The sequence below is a fragment of the Diorhabda sublineata genome, chromosome 3, assembly GCF_026230105.1.
Source record: "Diorhabda sublineata isolate icDioSubl1.1 chromosome 3, icDioSubl1.1, whole genome shotgun sequence".
Lineage (NCBI taxonomy): Eukaryota > Metazoa > Arthropoda > Insecta > Coleoptera > Chrysomelidae > Diorhabda > Diorhabda sublineata.
The window spans coordinates 21605234-21620013 of NC_079476.1; the positions used below are offsets into that span (position 1 = coordinate 21605234).

At 32.4% G+C, this 14780-nt stretch overlaps 2 protein-coding genes across 8 annotated transcripts in view; one reads left to right on the plus strand and one right to left on the minus strand.

Moving 5' to 3' along the window:
- LOC130441054 (rap guanine nucleotide exchange factor 2) overlaps positions 1-14780 on the minus strand; it is a 191572-nt gene that overhangs the window by 65836 nt on the left and 110956 nt on the right. The window lies entirely within an intron of this gene.
- On the plus strand, positions 12103-12408 carry LOC130441062 (uncharacterized). Its single transcript, XM_056774563.1, has one exon. The coding sequence runs from the start codon at positions 12103-12105 to the stop codon at positions 12406-12408; it is 306 nt and encodes a 101-aa protein (XP_056630541.1).

The following is a 14780-nucleotide window of genomic DNA, read 5'->3' on the forward strand; positions in this document are numbered from 1 at the left end:
TGTCAACAACAGACACACACATTTTGCAGTTTAACTATAATTTTAGTTATTTAAGTGTTATTTTTATTATGTATGTATACGTAAGAGCCTCAACTTTATAAATTAAAAGAGGTTTGCGTATGGTTAGAGGATTTAGGAAAACCGGAACAAATCATTGAAAATGTGTGGTTAAGGTATTAGGAAACAGAAAGTGTACACGTCTAAAGTAAAGTAAGCAACTCGAAACTATTAAAACCATAAAGGATTTCGGTCCTAATGATAAGGGAAAGACTAAAAGAAGCAGGATTGGCCAGTAGAACATCTGCTACTGCACCGCCATTCACATTACAGATAATGTAGTGAGGACTAAGATAATTTTGAATGAGTGAGTCTAAAATTTCTAGATGTTCGTGATAGAGTAAGGCGCAGAGCTAAGGAAAGGCTTTCTAATTGTACTATCTCTCTTATTTGGAGGGAAAATGTTTTAGGGCAGGCATAATTCTCAGCACTATATGAATCCAGAATTCTATCTGGAAAATATTATTTAATATCACGTGATGGTAAAGTATAGAAGATAGTACTTTGCAAATGCTATCAACATGCAAATCGGATAGTGACCACCTTGCTGCTCTGCATTTACCCACGGGTTTACTAAGGTAGAATGGATCATATCATATGACTACGACCTGATTAGTTTCCGAACAACAATGAACATAATCCGGGTTAATTTCCAAACATGGTTTCCGAAAAGTTCTATAACAACCATTATTTTCCGGATAATACTAACTAATCGATCTTTTTAATTACATTTACCGAGCGACGAGATTCTACCTATATATTATAATTAGTTCATCGTTGGCTGAATTGAAACTGCCCTTCATATCTCGAAAATTGTGATTTTCACGCGATGATAGACGGGCGGGTGCAGGAAACGAATCACTGACCATGAAACAGACAAAAAGCTTACGCATTTCTACATATAAAAACAAGTTTCCGTTTTTTTATAGACGTTTACATCGCCATTTTATGTTACGATCTCAGAATTAATTATTACAGTACAGAGATGAGTAATTTTGTTATGGAATGTGTAAAATTCTATTAAAATTACACAACATGACATGAAATAATTATAGTATAAAAAGTTCAAAACCACGGTCTGATATTCGATCAAAAGCAAAAGAAATAAGAAAATTTGTTTCTTAAAAACCAAGTAGTTGAAATGTACAAAATATTCAATGTGATATCCATGAAGATGAATTTTAACTTTACCATTTGAAACCACTGAATTACGGCTAAACCATAAACATATTAAATTAAAAAAAGAACGGAAATGATTCGTGCAGAATTAATTACTGGTGTAATTAAAATAATATCATGTTGTAATAGTTGAGAACCCCGCATTGTTCAGTGGGTGTTAGGAAGGCAAGCAACCGTGGGTTGTTGGAAGGGTTTTCACCCTATTTGAATACAAGAGATGTTTTCATCTCGTTAATCTAAAACTATTCACAAACTAATCCCGATGTTTAGGTGATTTACATACATTATAATACGTAGGCTTGCATTGTATACAGCGTGTATATTGAAAATATACCAAAATTTGTCTCTTTTGTTTAATACAGTTTAGTAGATGTGAGTTTTTGATACTAGATACTATTCAGTAGAACAACACAAAAAATAGATACTGTTCAAATGAAATATGTTTTTATAGTAGTTTTAATTTATTAAAATTCTTTGCGGTTTCTTATGTTTAAAATTAATTATCTAATTTAATTTTTAATAACGTCATTTAGCTTTAATATCATCTTTCATAGCATTAGACATTGATTTACTCTAAATTGAAATTGTTTTTTTGTATTTTTTTGGAATGTTAAGACACTCTTCTTCTACTACGTCAGTTCGGCGATTGAGGTTATGGCATTAATTATTCGCCTTAAACATCCCATAAATATTTGCTATAATATAATAATAATATCTGCCCTGAATGTACTCGCTGTAAGGTACCAGATTTACTCGATTTAAGTGGCACCCATTAAACCTCCTCTCCCGTGAGGTCATGAAAAAACCCCTGCAATACACAATCTTCTCTTACATCACTTACTTCTTCTGCCGCTATAATAGAAGTATATTCTGGTCTCATTTGAAAACTGAAACCCCCTTCTATTTCATTGTTAAAAAACAGATAGTTTTTGATATTTTTTCTTGCAGCTGCAATAAGGATGTTCAGTGTTTACAGCTTATATTTTAAAACCACTGCTTTTAGAAAGGATTGGGATTATTCTAACTTCCAGAGACCTTCATTTTCTATTCTATACGCTCCCTATTGTAATGTTCTGGAGTTTCGTAGTCTCTCACGAGAATCTCCACGTTGCATTCACTGCTAAACCTCGTAACTTCAGGTGTCCATTGACACGTGGACGCCCCGAAAAGACTCCTTTAGATTATCCCAATAGCTGATGTTTTCCTATCTACTTCCTTTTCTAGTGTTTCTCTATAGACCTGTAGCTGATACCACATATTGGTTCAAGTCCTACTGTAACACTTCTATTTGCTATTTTATTACTCTTTATTTTAGTTTGTCCCATAACTAATTGGACTTTATTCTTTTTGCCTAGCTCGTATAACTTGTCCAAGTATTCTCAGCCCAGCAGGGAACTAACTACATTGTGGTTGGCAGCTTGTCCATTGGACACAATATATATTTTCGTTATGTGGTATGGTTCGGTTATTTCGTTATGTGGTATGTTACAAATTTGAACACCTTCCGAAGAAAGTATCTATTTATCCCTAATAGCTCCTTCTCTAAATGTTCTCTAAATAATACACAGAGAGGTGAGATATTTATCATAACTTCTACTGCAACTGTTGGGCCATGTTTGTATCTATATACAAACCAGTCTTCGACCTATTGAATTTTGTAATGTTTAGACTAGTGCCAGTGTCTCAGACCACAGTCCCATAAGTGATCATTAGTCTCACTATCACCGTGTACATCTCAATTCATTCCTTAGAAATTTCTGAACTCCTAGGATTTCCATATTTGTTCCATATGAATTTAGAGAAATTACTTCGTTGTCTTTCACTCAACGGCTCGCCCATCCAGATTGATGGGCTTAAGATAAGGAACAGTTTTTTCTTTCTAATGTAGGTGAGGGTCTTGTAGGGTAGATCTTAGTCGGAATAACATTCAGTCTCAGATCCGCGATTAGTAAAATCGAACATATCAGAATCGACGAATGACTTAAAATCACTTATTTTAATTCTAGTAACTCTTAAAATATATTCCACAACTAGATGATTTATACTGTGAACAAATTCTTAATTTTTTCTCCTGTCTATGCTTTCGAGAACTGACAGGAAAAATATTCGCTTTTGACGATTCAAAAATCATTAGTAAAACCAGAGTGAACAACAGCTGTTTTCAAACCGAAACTTTTATATGAACGCTATGGAGTGGATTTCTCAGTCTGTTACTAATTAATATTACTGTCTAGAATAACAAATAGGTCTATAATGTGAATCGCTTTATATGCTTAAATTGTTTCACAGTATCTCTCCTATTATTTGAATAAAACGAAATCGAGCAGAATGAACAGGAATAATGTCAAAATGATGAGAGCGTCTGGTTGTGAAAGAGCCCTTCCTTTAAATTCCCATTTACTACTGCAATATTATTTTCGAAATAGATAAGAGGGTATCTACTTTCTGGGAAAAAACCATTTTGTCTATTGAGAGCTGATATATTTACGGAATGACCGATTTTAAATGTAAATATAATAATAACAATGTAAAGAAATATATTTGTTGCTTTTATTTGAATACTAATAATTACAAAAATGATAATACTATTATCTTATTTTGGCTTGCAATTAGGGTCATATTCTCGTTATAACAAACCTTCATTTGTTCAGTTTTGTTTACTATAACTGCCGTGATGCGTTTCTGACCAAATTTTTATAGTTTCTATATAATAATTTCGCCAAAGAAATTGGATTTGGGAGCATTTTATTAAAAAAAGCTCTACCAAAACAGTGAGGTTATAAGTAATGGTGATCGTACTCAGTAGACAACATTGTGATTAGTAGAAAATTTTAACTGTTCAATGTCTGTAGACATGAAAGACTGATGATTATTTTAATGATACAAATTATGCAATAGCAATCACCAAAACAACAAAAATAAGATTATACAATACAATTATCAGGTCGACTTGTACTGTATGGGAACTCCTGGGTGCTAACCAAGAAGACTTTTGAAAAAATAGAAATATGGGAAAGTAGTCCAAAAAATACTGGAGGGGGGGTGGGGGGTGGTTGAAAATAAACCAAGAGTCATGGAGAAGAAGAACAAATACTAACTAGAAGAAATATATAACGCAAATAGTCAAACCCCAAAAAGTCAGGTGGTTGAGACATTGTGCAGAATGAATGCAAACAAAATTGTCAAGAGAACACAAATGGAAGGCAAAGGATTTAGGAAAAAAGAAATGAGTAGGAGAGGTAATATCAGATTTGAGTGGGAACTTAAACGTAAAAAGCGTAGAGGAAGAACGACAAAACAGAACTTGAAGATTTTGAACTGTGTAACAAAGAACTAAATCAATTATTCATTTATATTTCAGAACTGGTTTCACTTCACCTTCCAAATGATCAAACTTTTCCAGGATTTATAAGAAATTGTTTGGATTGTTTTTTTTTTGGTGTTGTAGCGACATTTTAATATGGGATAAGGTACACTTTAGGATTGGCCCTGATGTAAAAAGGGCTGAGATTATAGTGATTTTAGGAGGAGGCTTCTTTTCGTGGCCATAATCTAAATGCGTGGGCACGAAGAACTAAGAAGCTTTTAGGTAGTATAGCAAAATTTTTCCCTTCAAGCCGAAATTAAATACTACAGATGTTTCACAAAGAAGGAGAAACGAAATTATGAGAAAGATGCAACGCTGAACATAACGGATAGTGATATATCTGTAATATATAATCTGGGGTGTAAGTATGTCCAACTGTATTAATCCCTATCGTTGGCCATTTGGTAGATGAATGAGTTAACAAGGTTAAGGGAAAACTTTTGAAAACCTGTAACACCGATGATATGATCATTGTAAAACACAGGAAAAAATATTTGGAAAGTTTTAATCAATTTGTGAAGTGAGATACTGGGAATAGCATCTTGATATTTCATACAACTCATTAAAAGATTTCTCATAGTTATTCAAGGTATCGGTCACATAATTAATAACGAATCAATAAAATTATCGTAGGAATTACGACATTATTCATGTAGAAATAATTGCTACCTTTCGCAGATCTCATTTTTTCAAATTTAATCATCAACAAATTACCCCATAATTACCATAACTAATATAATAAATGTTACAAGTTAATAATTGTTGTTTCAGATTAAAATAGAAGTGAGGAAAATTATTACAACAATCGACCTTGTCATGTCGAACTTATATGCACTAATTGGCCGAATACCGTTACGTTCGATAGCAAAAAATGTCGAGTGTTATTGAGAAGAACGTGATAAAACCAAACATTTGAAACCACCACAAATGAATAGAATTGCATTTGTGTTTAAAGAGATATTTCAATTGTTAAATGTGATGTTGAATATTTAATCCAAAGTGTGTCGATAATATGAAAATATAGATTGGAGAAAAGATAATAAAAAACTGGGCAATCTACAACGTTGAGCATATTTAGTTTGAGTCATAGAAATAAGGTTTTATGGGGAATTTATTTATAATATTTCCATTTAACAAAGCTTAAAGAGAAATATAACCAATTATCACGATTTTATATAGAATTATGTAAGTAGGGGCGTAAGTCCTTTAGTGATTTTAATACCCGCTTTTTAACTTCTATTACAATGTGCCAACTCGTGATAGTGGTTGTCATGAAGATTAGACAACTCGTGACGGAAGATTATGTAGCTAGAGATTTCAAATATGAACCTAACCTAACCCATACCACGTTATCTCTTTGAGAAATGAAGAATGGAGCAAGGGATTTATTATTTTAATTTGACAAAATGTGGTGGCAATGATGGGGGTAGAATTCTAACCACTTGCAAGTGTGGATTATTATGTTATATTGAATTTTACAAATTACAGCTTCCGCAAATGTTATCTAAAGAAAGATTAACACCAACACAAATGGACGTTGTTTACAGTAACTTGTGTCCATCATTTTAAACAATTAAAAATTGGTGTAAATTGTTTCGCTGAGGACGAGCAGCACCATTAGAAGTTGGCTCACGTGCGGAATACATGTGGAAATATGTGGAACAATGAAAGGTCGTACTATGAGATCCAAGTCATAAATTTCATAGACAAAAAAAAGTTTCATTATGGCTGGATTGGGATATAGGAACAGACTAAATACTCTGTGGATGATAGCGCATAGCGTAACACCGGAAGCTACTGTGTTCATCCTCTCGGCGTTCGCAACTGCAATTGAAAAGACGAGTGTGAACATGGTAGTTATCGTGGATGAGCCTCTTGGGTGGGGGAGCTCGACTAGAATTGGCGAGAGCACTCACTCGAGATTGTACAGCCGCCATAACGAGTGATGAAACTACGAACTTGTGCTGCGATAAGAGATCTAAAAAGAGATTCTGTGGAATAATATCGGAAATTAGAGTTCGTGCCACAAAAAACAAAGGTTACGAAAAGCACCTAAAAAGTAACGGTTCTATATTTTGGGGCTACGAGGGTATGCTTTTGGTTGATAAGGAATCAAATACAAATTCGGTATATTACTCTGACTTAGTAAGACAGAAAATTATCAAAAAAGGTGCGGAAAAATTATCCGAGGTGTGGTTTTGCTTCATTTCGATACTCCAATCTACACTGCTTCGTTTTCCACGGTTACTCTACACGAATCTAGCTTCGCAGAGATTGAATACCCACCATATAGCCCTGATCTGTCCCTGTCCGATTATTTTTTGTCGACATTTTGATTCTAAAGATGCATCATATTTTTACAGTGGAATAGAAACTTTAGTCAGACGTTCTGACAAGAGTGTAGGAATAAAATGAGAATATATTGAAAAATAATCACAGTTTTTCTTTATTTGTGACATTTTTTTCTACGTTAGGTCGAGAATTACCGCACTACGTAATTAATAAAAAGTGATATTGAAATGTTCTAATAACTAAAATAATACAGTTTTTGTTTTTGTTTTGTAATCGGAACAAATGTCAAATCGAATAAACCGATCGTGAGACATCTTTTGTTCTCGACAGCGTCACTATTACTAACTTTCTACTGAATTAATGTTAATGTTATTGATGATATCATAAACTATTTTCTTCACAGAGTTTCTCACTGACATGGAAGTGTGAGAACTGATTGGATAATCGAACAGCAACGTTAATTGTTTTGTAGACACAAATCGAGAGCTACACTTGTGTTGTCTGGAGCAGATATCTTTTCTTTATTGTATACGTTTTTGCATAGACGTTCTAAATAAGTGATATGAAGTTTAATTAAACTATGTTGAAGAATAAACTGGACAAAAAAGCACTTAACTGTAAGGTTAAGAGAAATAATTAAATTTAAAAGTAACACTTGATTATGACTTATATCTGACAATGTTTTAAAAATAAAACAACCTTTGAAATTGATATGTTTTGACTTCAAATAATTATTTTTTTGGAATATAATCAATCTCTATTTGTTTATTAACGAACTAGTAGTTATAAATATTAAGGAGAATATACTTGTAATGTTAAAATATTATTGGAAACAAAAGATTAAAGCAACCTTTACAGGAAGGAAAATAAGTGAAATTGAAGGTACAGTTAATGAATAAACTGCATAGCGTTGGTTTAATAGTTTTAATTTTGAAGATTTAACGCACGTTTAAAGATCGTTTGCGCTCAGGTCTACGTGGCACTTAGTTAGCACCAGTACTCGCCGGCTAACTGATTCCCTTGGATCATAAATCGCCACTTGAAGTTATTAAGTAAGATCTATGAAGGTTGTCGAATACTGCTACACGAATTCTATCACACAGATTCTATCGAAAAGTCGAGTAGAGCTGAGATGATCGTTTTATCACACGCATTGTTACTTACAATGAAAAATAGATTCATCTATACAAAAGGACAGTTACCAGAATCCGTAGCTAAGAGAGGTAAATTCAAACGGGAAGTATTGTTGTATATCTGGTGAAATTATGAAGGTTTATTGTCCTTCGAAATCATTTCATATAGTCGAGATATCAATGACGAGGTATATAGTGGACAGCGGATGTTAATGTTAGGTGTTAAGACAATTCTAAGCCACATACTGGAAAATAATAATTTCACATTTTTCAGTTTTGAAACGCATTGTGTTATATTAACCACTACCACATTCATCACAAAAGTTTATTTGAGTATGTAACAAGTAGGGGGAGGTCCTGGCTGTATGATCAATTACATCCTAGCCAAATCCCTGTAGAAGATTTTTTGGCACGTTCGCAGTATGAGATCGAGCATTATCGTAGAAAGTAACAAAACCTTTTGATAGTAATCCTCGGCGCTTATTCTGTATTGCGCGGTTCAATTTCTTAATGATCTTGCAGTAAACATTTGCATTGATTATTGGGCTTTGTGGTAAGAAATCAATCAACAGCATTCTTTTTCTACTCCATGCGTTTTCGATGTGTCAAGTTTTGCTTAGACTCAACTTTCGTTGAAGTCGAATTGTTTTGCATTGCATTGATTGCCATTTAGTGCATTGCCTATTCCATAAATTGTTTTATGTGTTGCTGAGTAATAATTTTGAGTAATTAGCGTGAGCAGTTTTCGAAATTTCAGTTTTTCCGTACAATAAAAACGATTTACTGGGAATTCCATAAAAAGAGCACCAATTGTTAGCTTATGGAATTGCTTTAGCTTCCACATCGCTGTTCATCGTACACACGATCACATCCTACATTGAACTGTCTGAACCATTGATTCACTCATAGCATTGTGACCGTAAACCTTGCAAATTTTTCGATAAATTTCCGTTGGTTCAACTTTCTTTGCATTTCGAAAACGAATCACAGATCTGTTTTCACAAACGGCGGAATTTTCATTTACGACTGACACCATAAAAAGCGATCTGGAAATGGCATAAATTTCTTCTGCTCGATTTAGAGTAACTGCCGCGCATGATTGGAACTGCGATCGCAGCACTGCCGCTAATAGAAATAGTATGGAGCTTACTTATTAAAAAATCAGAGTAACACAAAATATTAGAGATTTTATGTAGAGGTTTATGGATTTTGCTTTCCTTTAGAACAAATAAAAAAATTGAACAGGTACCAAAAGAGCTCAATTTCTGTCTGGTGCCCTGTTTAAACTAGTAGTGAATACATACTTAGGTTTTAAACTTTGTTGTAAATAAGAATTACTAATTAAACTTTATGTTAAATAAACGTTTTCCAATTAGAGAATTCAAAAAGTTTCTGCCATATCTTGCACGTTATGGCTATTCACTGTTTCCCAAAGTGTAATCAGCACCAAAAAGGGGATTTGGGCCCACAGAAAGTGTGAAAGAGAAAGTAGCACACGTTTTGAAGAATACGAGAGAAAATCACTAACGTACTAAAGTAGGTATATAAAAGGTGATAGACAATGAATAAAAATTGTTTATACCAAAATAGTACGTTTTACAGAATGTCTTAACATTTGATAATCATATTTCTTATTACTATAATTACACCAAAAACGATTAGTTAATGTAAAAAGAAAATTATGCAGAACCTTTTTATGTATCCGTACTGCACTCACGTAGCCGTGTTTAAAATTTTGATGTTTGACTTTTGTTTCGTCATGAAAGTTCAGCTCCATTTTCTATTGTTAGAATATGCAGCAATTTCAATGGAGGTAGAAACGTGGAAAGAGGAATATTATTAACGTCGCAAAAAACCTTTCGTACGGGAATTTTGAAATAAAGCCGGCTGTTGCGAATTTGAATAAAATCTGAGGTCAGAATATGTAAAAAACAACGTAAGAGAAATGTGAAAAACACAAAGAAGTTCTTATCTAAAACTTTAAAGCATTCCATCGATTTTACTAATTACACAATTATGTTATTAACATAGAAACGTTAATTTCTAATTGAGTCCTCTAATCTTTCATGACTCACCTATTTCCAATCATATCGTAATTTTTTTGGTTCTGTTAGAAAAAAAAAACATTAATAGTAGGTAGGCTAAGATAAAGTGTGTAAAACTATTGACGTCCATATTTTTTGGTCATAATCTTTAAATGAAGGATCAACTATATGATTTTTGCTTAAAATTTTCCATTTTAAAGATACTGAGTATTCAATATAAGTTTATTTAAATAGAAGCCTGCTGAGTTTTTTATATATTGAGGATTAAATAGACACGAAAAATGAATGAATCTACGTTTATGATAAAATAGTAAAAATTGTCAATCTTGGACGGATCATAAACAAGCCTTTATGAGATGAGATCATAATCAACGACCACAAATAGTCAGTATTTATACAAAGAACCAATATTCTTTGACGAACAATATTTCGCATTTTTGTACGAATCATTTGTGCTAATTTCAATACAGACTAGTTTCCAGGTCCAGATGGATAGGTAGATGGGTACTCTAGATCCTAATCCTTCATCTTTTTGCTAAGAGTGATAATCAATGGGAAAATTTTAAACAAAATTCATTTATTTGTTTCATTGTCTTATAATTGGTAGGGAATATTTGATATTTAAATTACCGACTCTATTGGTATATCTCACGCATTCAATAAGAATTCCTCGCTCAATGAATGTGAAGAACTGTGTAGTGTTGCCCTAAAATTTGTTGCAACCTACCAAATTTTTGGTCAGGTATGTTCAGGGTTTAGAAGGAAACTAGAATAAGTTAAAGAGGTATTTGTTTGTTTCTAAAATGCAATCAAAACAGAATTGACGGAATAATTCTTTCTAGACCACATGATCCTACATGGCGTTTGTGGGTGTGGATAAAGATTAGGACATTAGTGTTTATTTGAGAATTTTTGATATAATTCGAGGATGCAATAATAATCGGAATGTCATTGTCAATTTAGTCTATAATATCGAAGTGTCTAGTTCTGTTCATCTGTAGTGATTTTTTGCTAGTACTACTTTGCCCGGGTTTCCTTTTTTTATAATAATGAGTTTAAGTAAATAGAGTGTGCCTATGAAATTTTGTTTTCTACTGTTGAAGCTACCGAAACTTTTCAATATTGAAACCAAAATACAAAGATGACGGTATAAGATAAAGCTCGAGAGGTTACACGGTTTAAAAATGGAGACAAGACTTATTGTGGGTGCATATCAACTATCTTATTCGAAGAAAAAAATTGATCTATTGAAAAAATTCGATATTTTGTGCTCACTAACCATCGAGTGAGAATACATCAACCATCATCGAGTAAGTAGGTTATCTTGGAGCTCTCTTCATAAAATGTTGTGGCAGACAGAAGACTGGTTCTTCTATCATGACAATGAACCTGCGCATACAGCTATCTCCGTTCAACTATTTTTGGTTAAACATGACATGGTAACGCCGCCCCACGCACCTGACCTAGCCTCGTTTGAGTTTTCCTTATTTCTACAACTGAAAAAGGACATGAAGGGACATCGAATACACAACATTGAAGAAGTTAAGAAAAAAAACGAGTAAAAAGTTGTCAGCCATTTCCTTGTTAGTATTATGAAAAATGTAGTATGAGTGGTAAATATTTGTTGTTATGCAAAGTATTTATGTTGTTTTATGGAAAATTTGAAATTAAATATATTTTTTCAAAATAATTCCGGTGATTTTTGGGTCTTCACTTGTAATGGCAAAAAAGAGAAGTGCTCAAGAAATTTATTCAATAAAATGCGTAATACAGACCCCTCTGAATCATTAGTTTAAATACAGCGAGATCGCGAGATTTAATTATTGGTATATATAAAAGATGAAAATATATAAAATGACGTTGACAATTTTTCAATAATAGGAATAGCTAACCGTCATCTAAACTGTCATTTATATGATTTGATATATAAAAATTCAAAGGTATAATTTTGAAATTGAGACCATTTTATATTGAATATCCTAAACGTTTACGATGATTCATCTTAAATATTTTTTGTCGTAGATAAACAATGTCCTTATCACCTTGGTTAAAATCGCCTTTTACTGATTTAACAGGATCTCTTGTTAATCATCAATGGTATGGAGTATGTGCCAATCTCGAATTAAAAGTTTTGGATTGTTTGGAAGCTTACGGTCTGGATCGAGGATTAAAGAAATGCCATTTACTTATTGAAGATTTTAGAGAATGCTCTTTGAGAACCAAGCAATTTAAGCGGATGAAAGCTATGAGGAACGAACGGCATCGACAATATTTTAATGGCGAAAGAACCAAAGAAAAAAAATATGCCAAAGCACCCACTTACGATAGTTATTGAACATTTTATTACTTAAACTCATTTTTATATATAATTTAGTTTTATTTGATTTAAATAAATAGACTAAATATGTATTTTTTGAGAATTCTATACCTCGGGAACGCATGAAGGTAAATATATGGTCAGAATTAAACAGAAAAATGTACCAAAAGGAGAAATCACGATTGATAATGTACAAATAGATCAAGTAGAAAAATTAACGTACCTGGAAACTGGGGTAAAAAATGAATGGGATCTTAGCGTAGAGATATGAACAAGAATAAACAAAGCAAGAATTTCAAAAAACTAAAAAAAATATCCTTTGTAGCCATGACCTTATCCTTGATCTGCGTAATGAGGATGGAACTATGTTAGCTCTTCCTTGTGCTCTTTTAAAGCCTATAGGCCAGGACGCTCATTATCTGCTCAAACATTTAGAAGCGTTTTAAATGTGGGTTTATCGTCGTATTTATAGAATAGCGTATTATGAGGCTTGAAGTTGCACAGATAAAGTAAACATTCTTCAGCGATTTTAGAAAAATAAACAAATTGATGGTTATTAGGAAAAGCAAGTCTTGCTCCTTACCTATCAATGTTTCAGATTAAGTTATAAACAACCATAGTTGTGAAACTTCTTGCATATAACAGTATTTTCTATACGAGGTCTCTTCGGAAAGTTCAGCTATGTAGTACCAGAAACCTTCGGTCCAGTATCCTCTATTAAATTATTTTTATTCTTTATTTTTATTTGGTATTCTCGAAAGGTAAAGTTTAATCTTTGTGTAATCTTTCAACTATATGAACCCATTGCAAGTATTATTGCTACTTGACGTTCGCTGTTGAATGACCATGAATAAATTAATGAAAATCGATCCCAATTTTTTTATTTTAAATGACCTCAAAAATTATCACTCAAAAGATTTTGATCGAGAAAAACCTTTAAGTACTCAGTTTTTGTGTGTTTATCTTAATAATGGATTTTTTAGTTTGGTGGGACTCATCTCAGACAATTTTCTACCGATTGAATTGAAATTTTCCATATACTTTGGAAAATACGTTACTTTTGAAAGTACAAAGATTTTTTTCCTACATTGCTTATTTCATTTGTTATTAACAATTATCTAACGATTTTTAGGCATTTTTTCACTTACAATTTAGAATTTCACCATTTAGTACAAAATCAATATAACGCAATTCTACATACTTCTATAGTTGTTAATATCGATAATCAAAAAACTTCATTGTCTCATGATTTCAAAAATTACAGATGCTGTTAGTTCAGCCGTAGACCATGAAAAATAGGAGACGTAATCGCAAAAACTCTGCACAGCCGCCATCTTGAGATAAATCAATCCAAAAAAATTATCATTAGTTAGTGATTCACGTTTCTATTATCTAGATTTTTTTTGTAATATTTCTACCCTTTCATTATTAAGCTTGACTAGTAAACTGATTTCATGCTACTAAGATATCCAAACGGGCGTACGCCAACTCGTGATTTTAATACCCTCTAAAAAATGTTACCTTCTGTTACAATGTGCTAATTCGTGATCTTGGTTGTCATGAAGATTAGACAACTCATGACAGAAGATTATGCAGTTCGGGATTTTAATTATGTACGTTGATGGAAGTTTATTTGGTAAAAGGCAAAAGATTAACGGAATATAATATTCACTGTAAACGCCATGATGAACAACTGGAAAAAGTACTTTGGACAGTATTTAAAAGTGCAAATTATGTAAAATGTTGCTGAGTTTTTGAAACAATTCATTTCAGATCCAAATGTAATTATGTTATTAGATGAACCATTGTCCAATAGAAAATATTCTCTTCAGTCAGTTTTTAAAAGATGTGTATTTTCATGAAATTATGAATTTAATTTAGGTAACCTAATCTAACGTAATACTATTAATGATTCCATCATAAGTTGTATTATGTAGTCGGACTACCTTTTCGTTTACCTGAAATATCTTCGTTCCGAGATGGCGCATTCTTATCTCAACGGATTAAAAATATGTGAAAAGCATCTTCGGACCGTTACCTAGTGATGATTTCATACTCTTCAGAAAACATATTGCCATCGGAATGTTATGATTAAATTCAAAACAATTTCGCTTTCACATGAAAAAGAAGTTTTTTTTTAATTCATTAAAATGAATTACATTTAAACATCTGTCTAAATAAAAATTACTTTCTCCTTTATTAACGAATCAGCCTGAAGACAACAATTATTCTTTATCTTGATATTTACGTTAAACGAAGTTAACAGTATCGAAAAATGTACAATGATTTACTAATCACCTTTCTAGTACTTTTATAAATTTAAGATGCTTTCTCTTTCGAATGGAAACAATTTATTTACAGCGTGATTCTTTAAGAAAAACTATTTTTGT

Bases quoted from the DNA above. Each gene is read 5' to 3' on its own strand.
- LOC130441062 (XM_056774563.1), top strand. From the start codon at position 12,103: ATGTCCTTATCACCTTGGTTAAAATCGCCTTTTACTGATTTAACAGGA.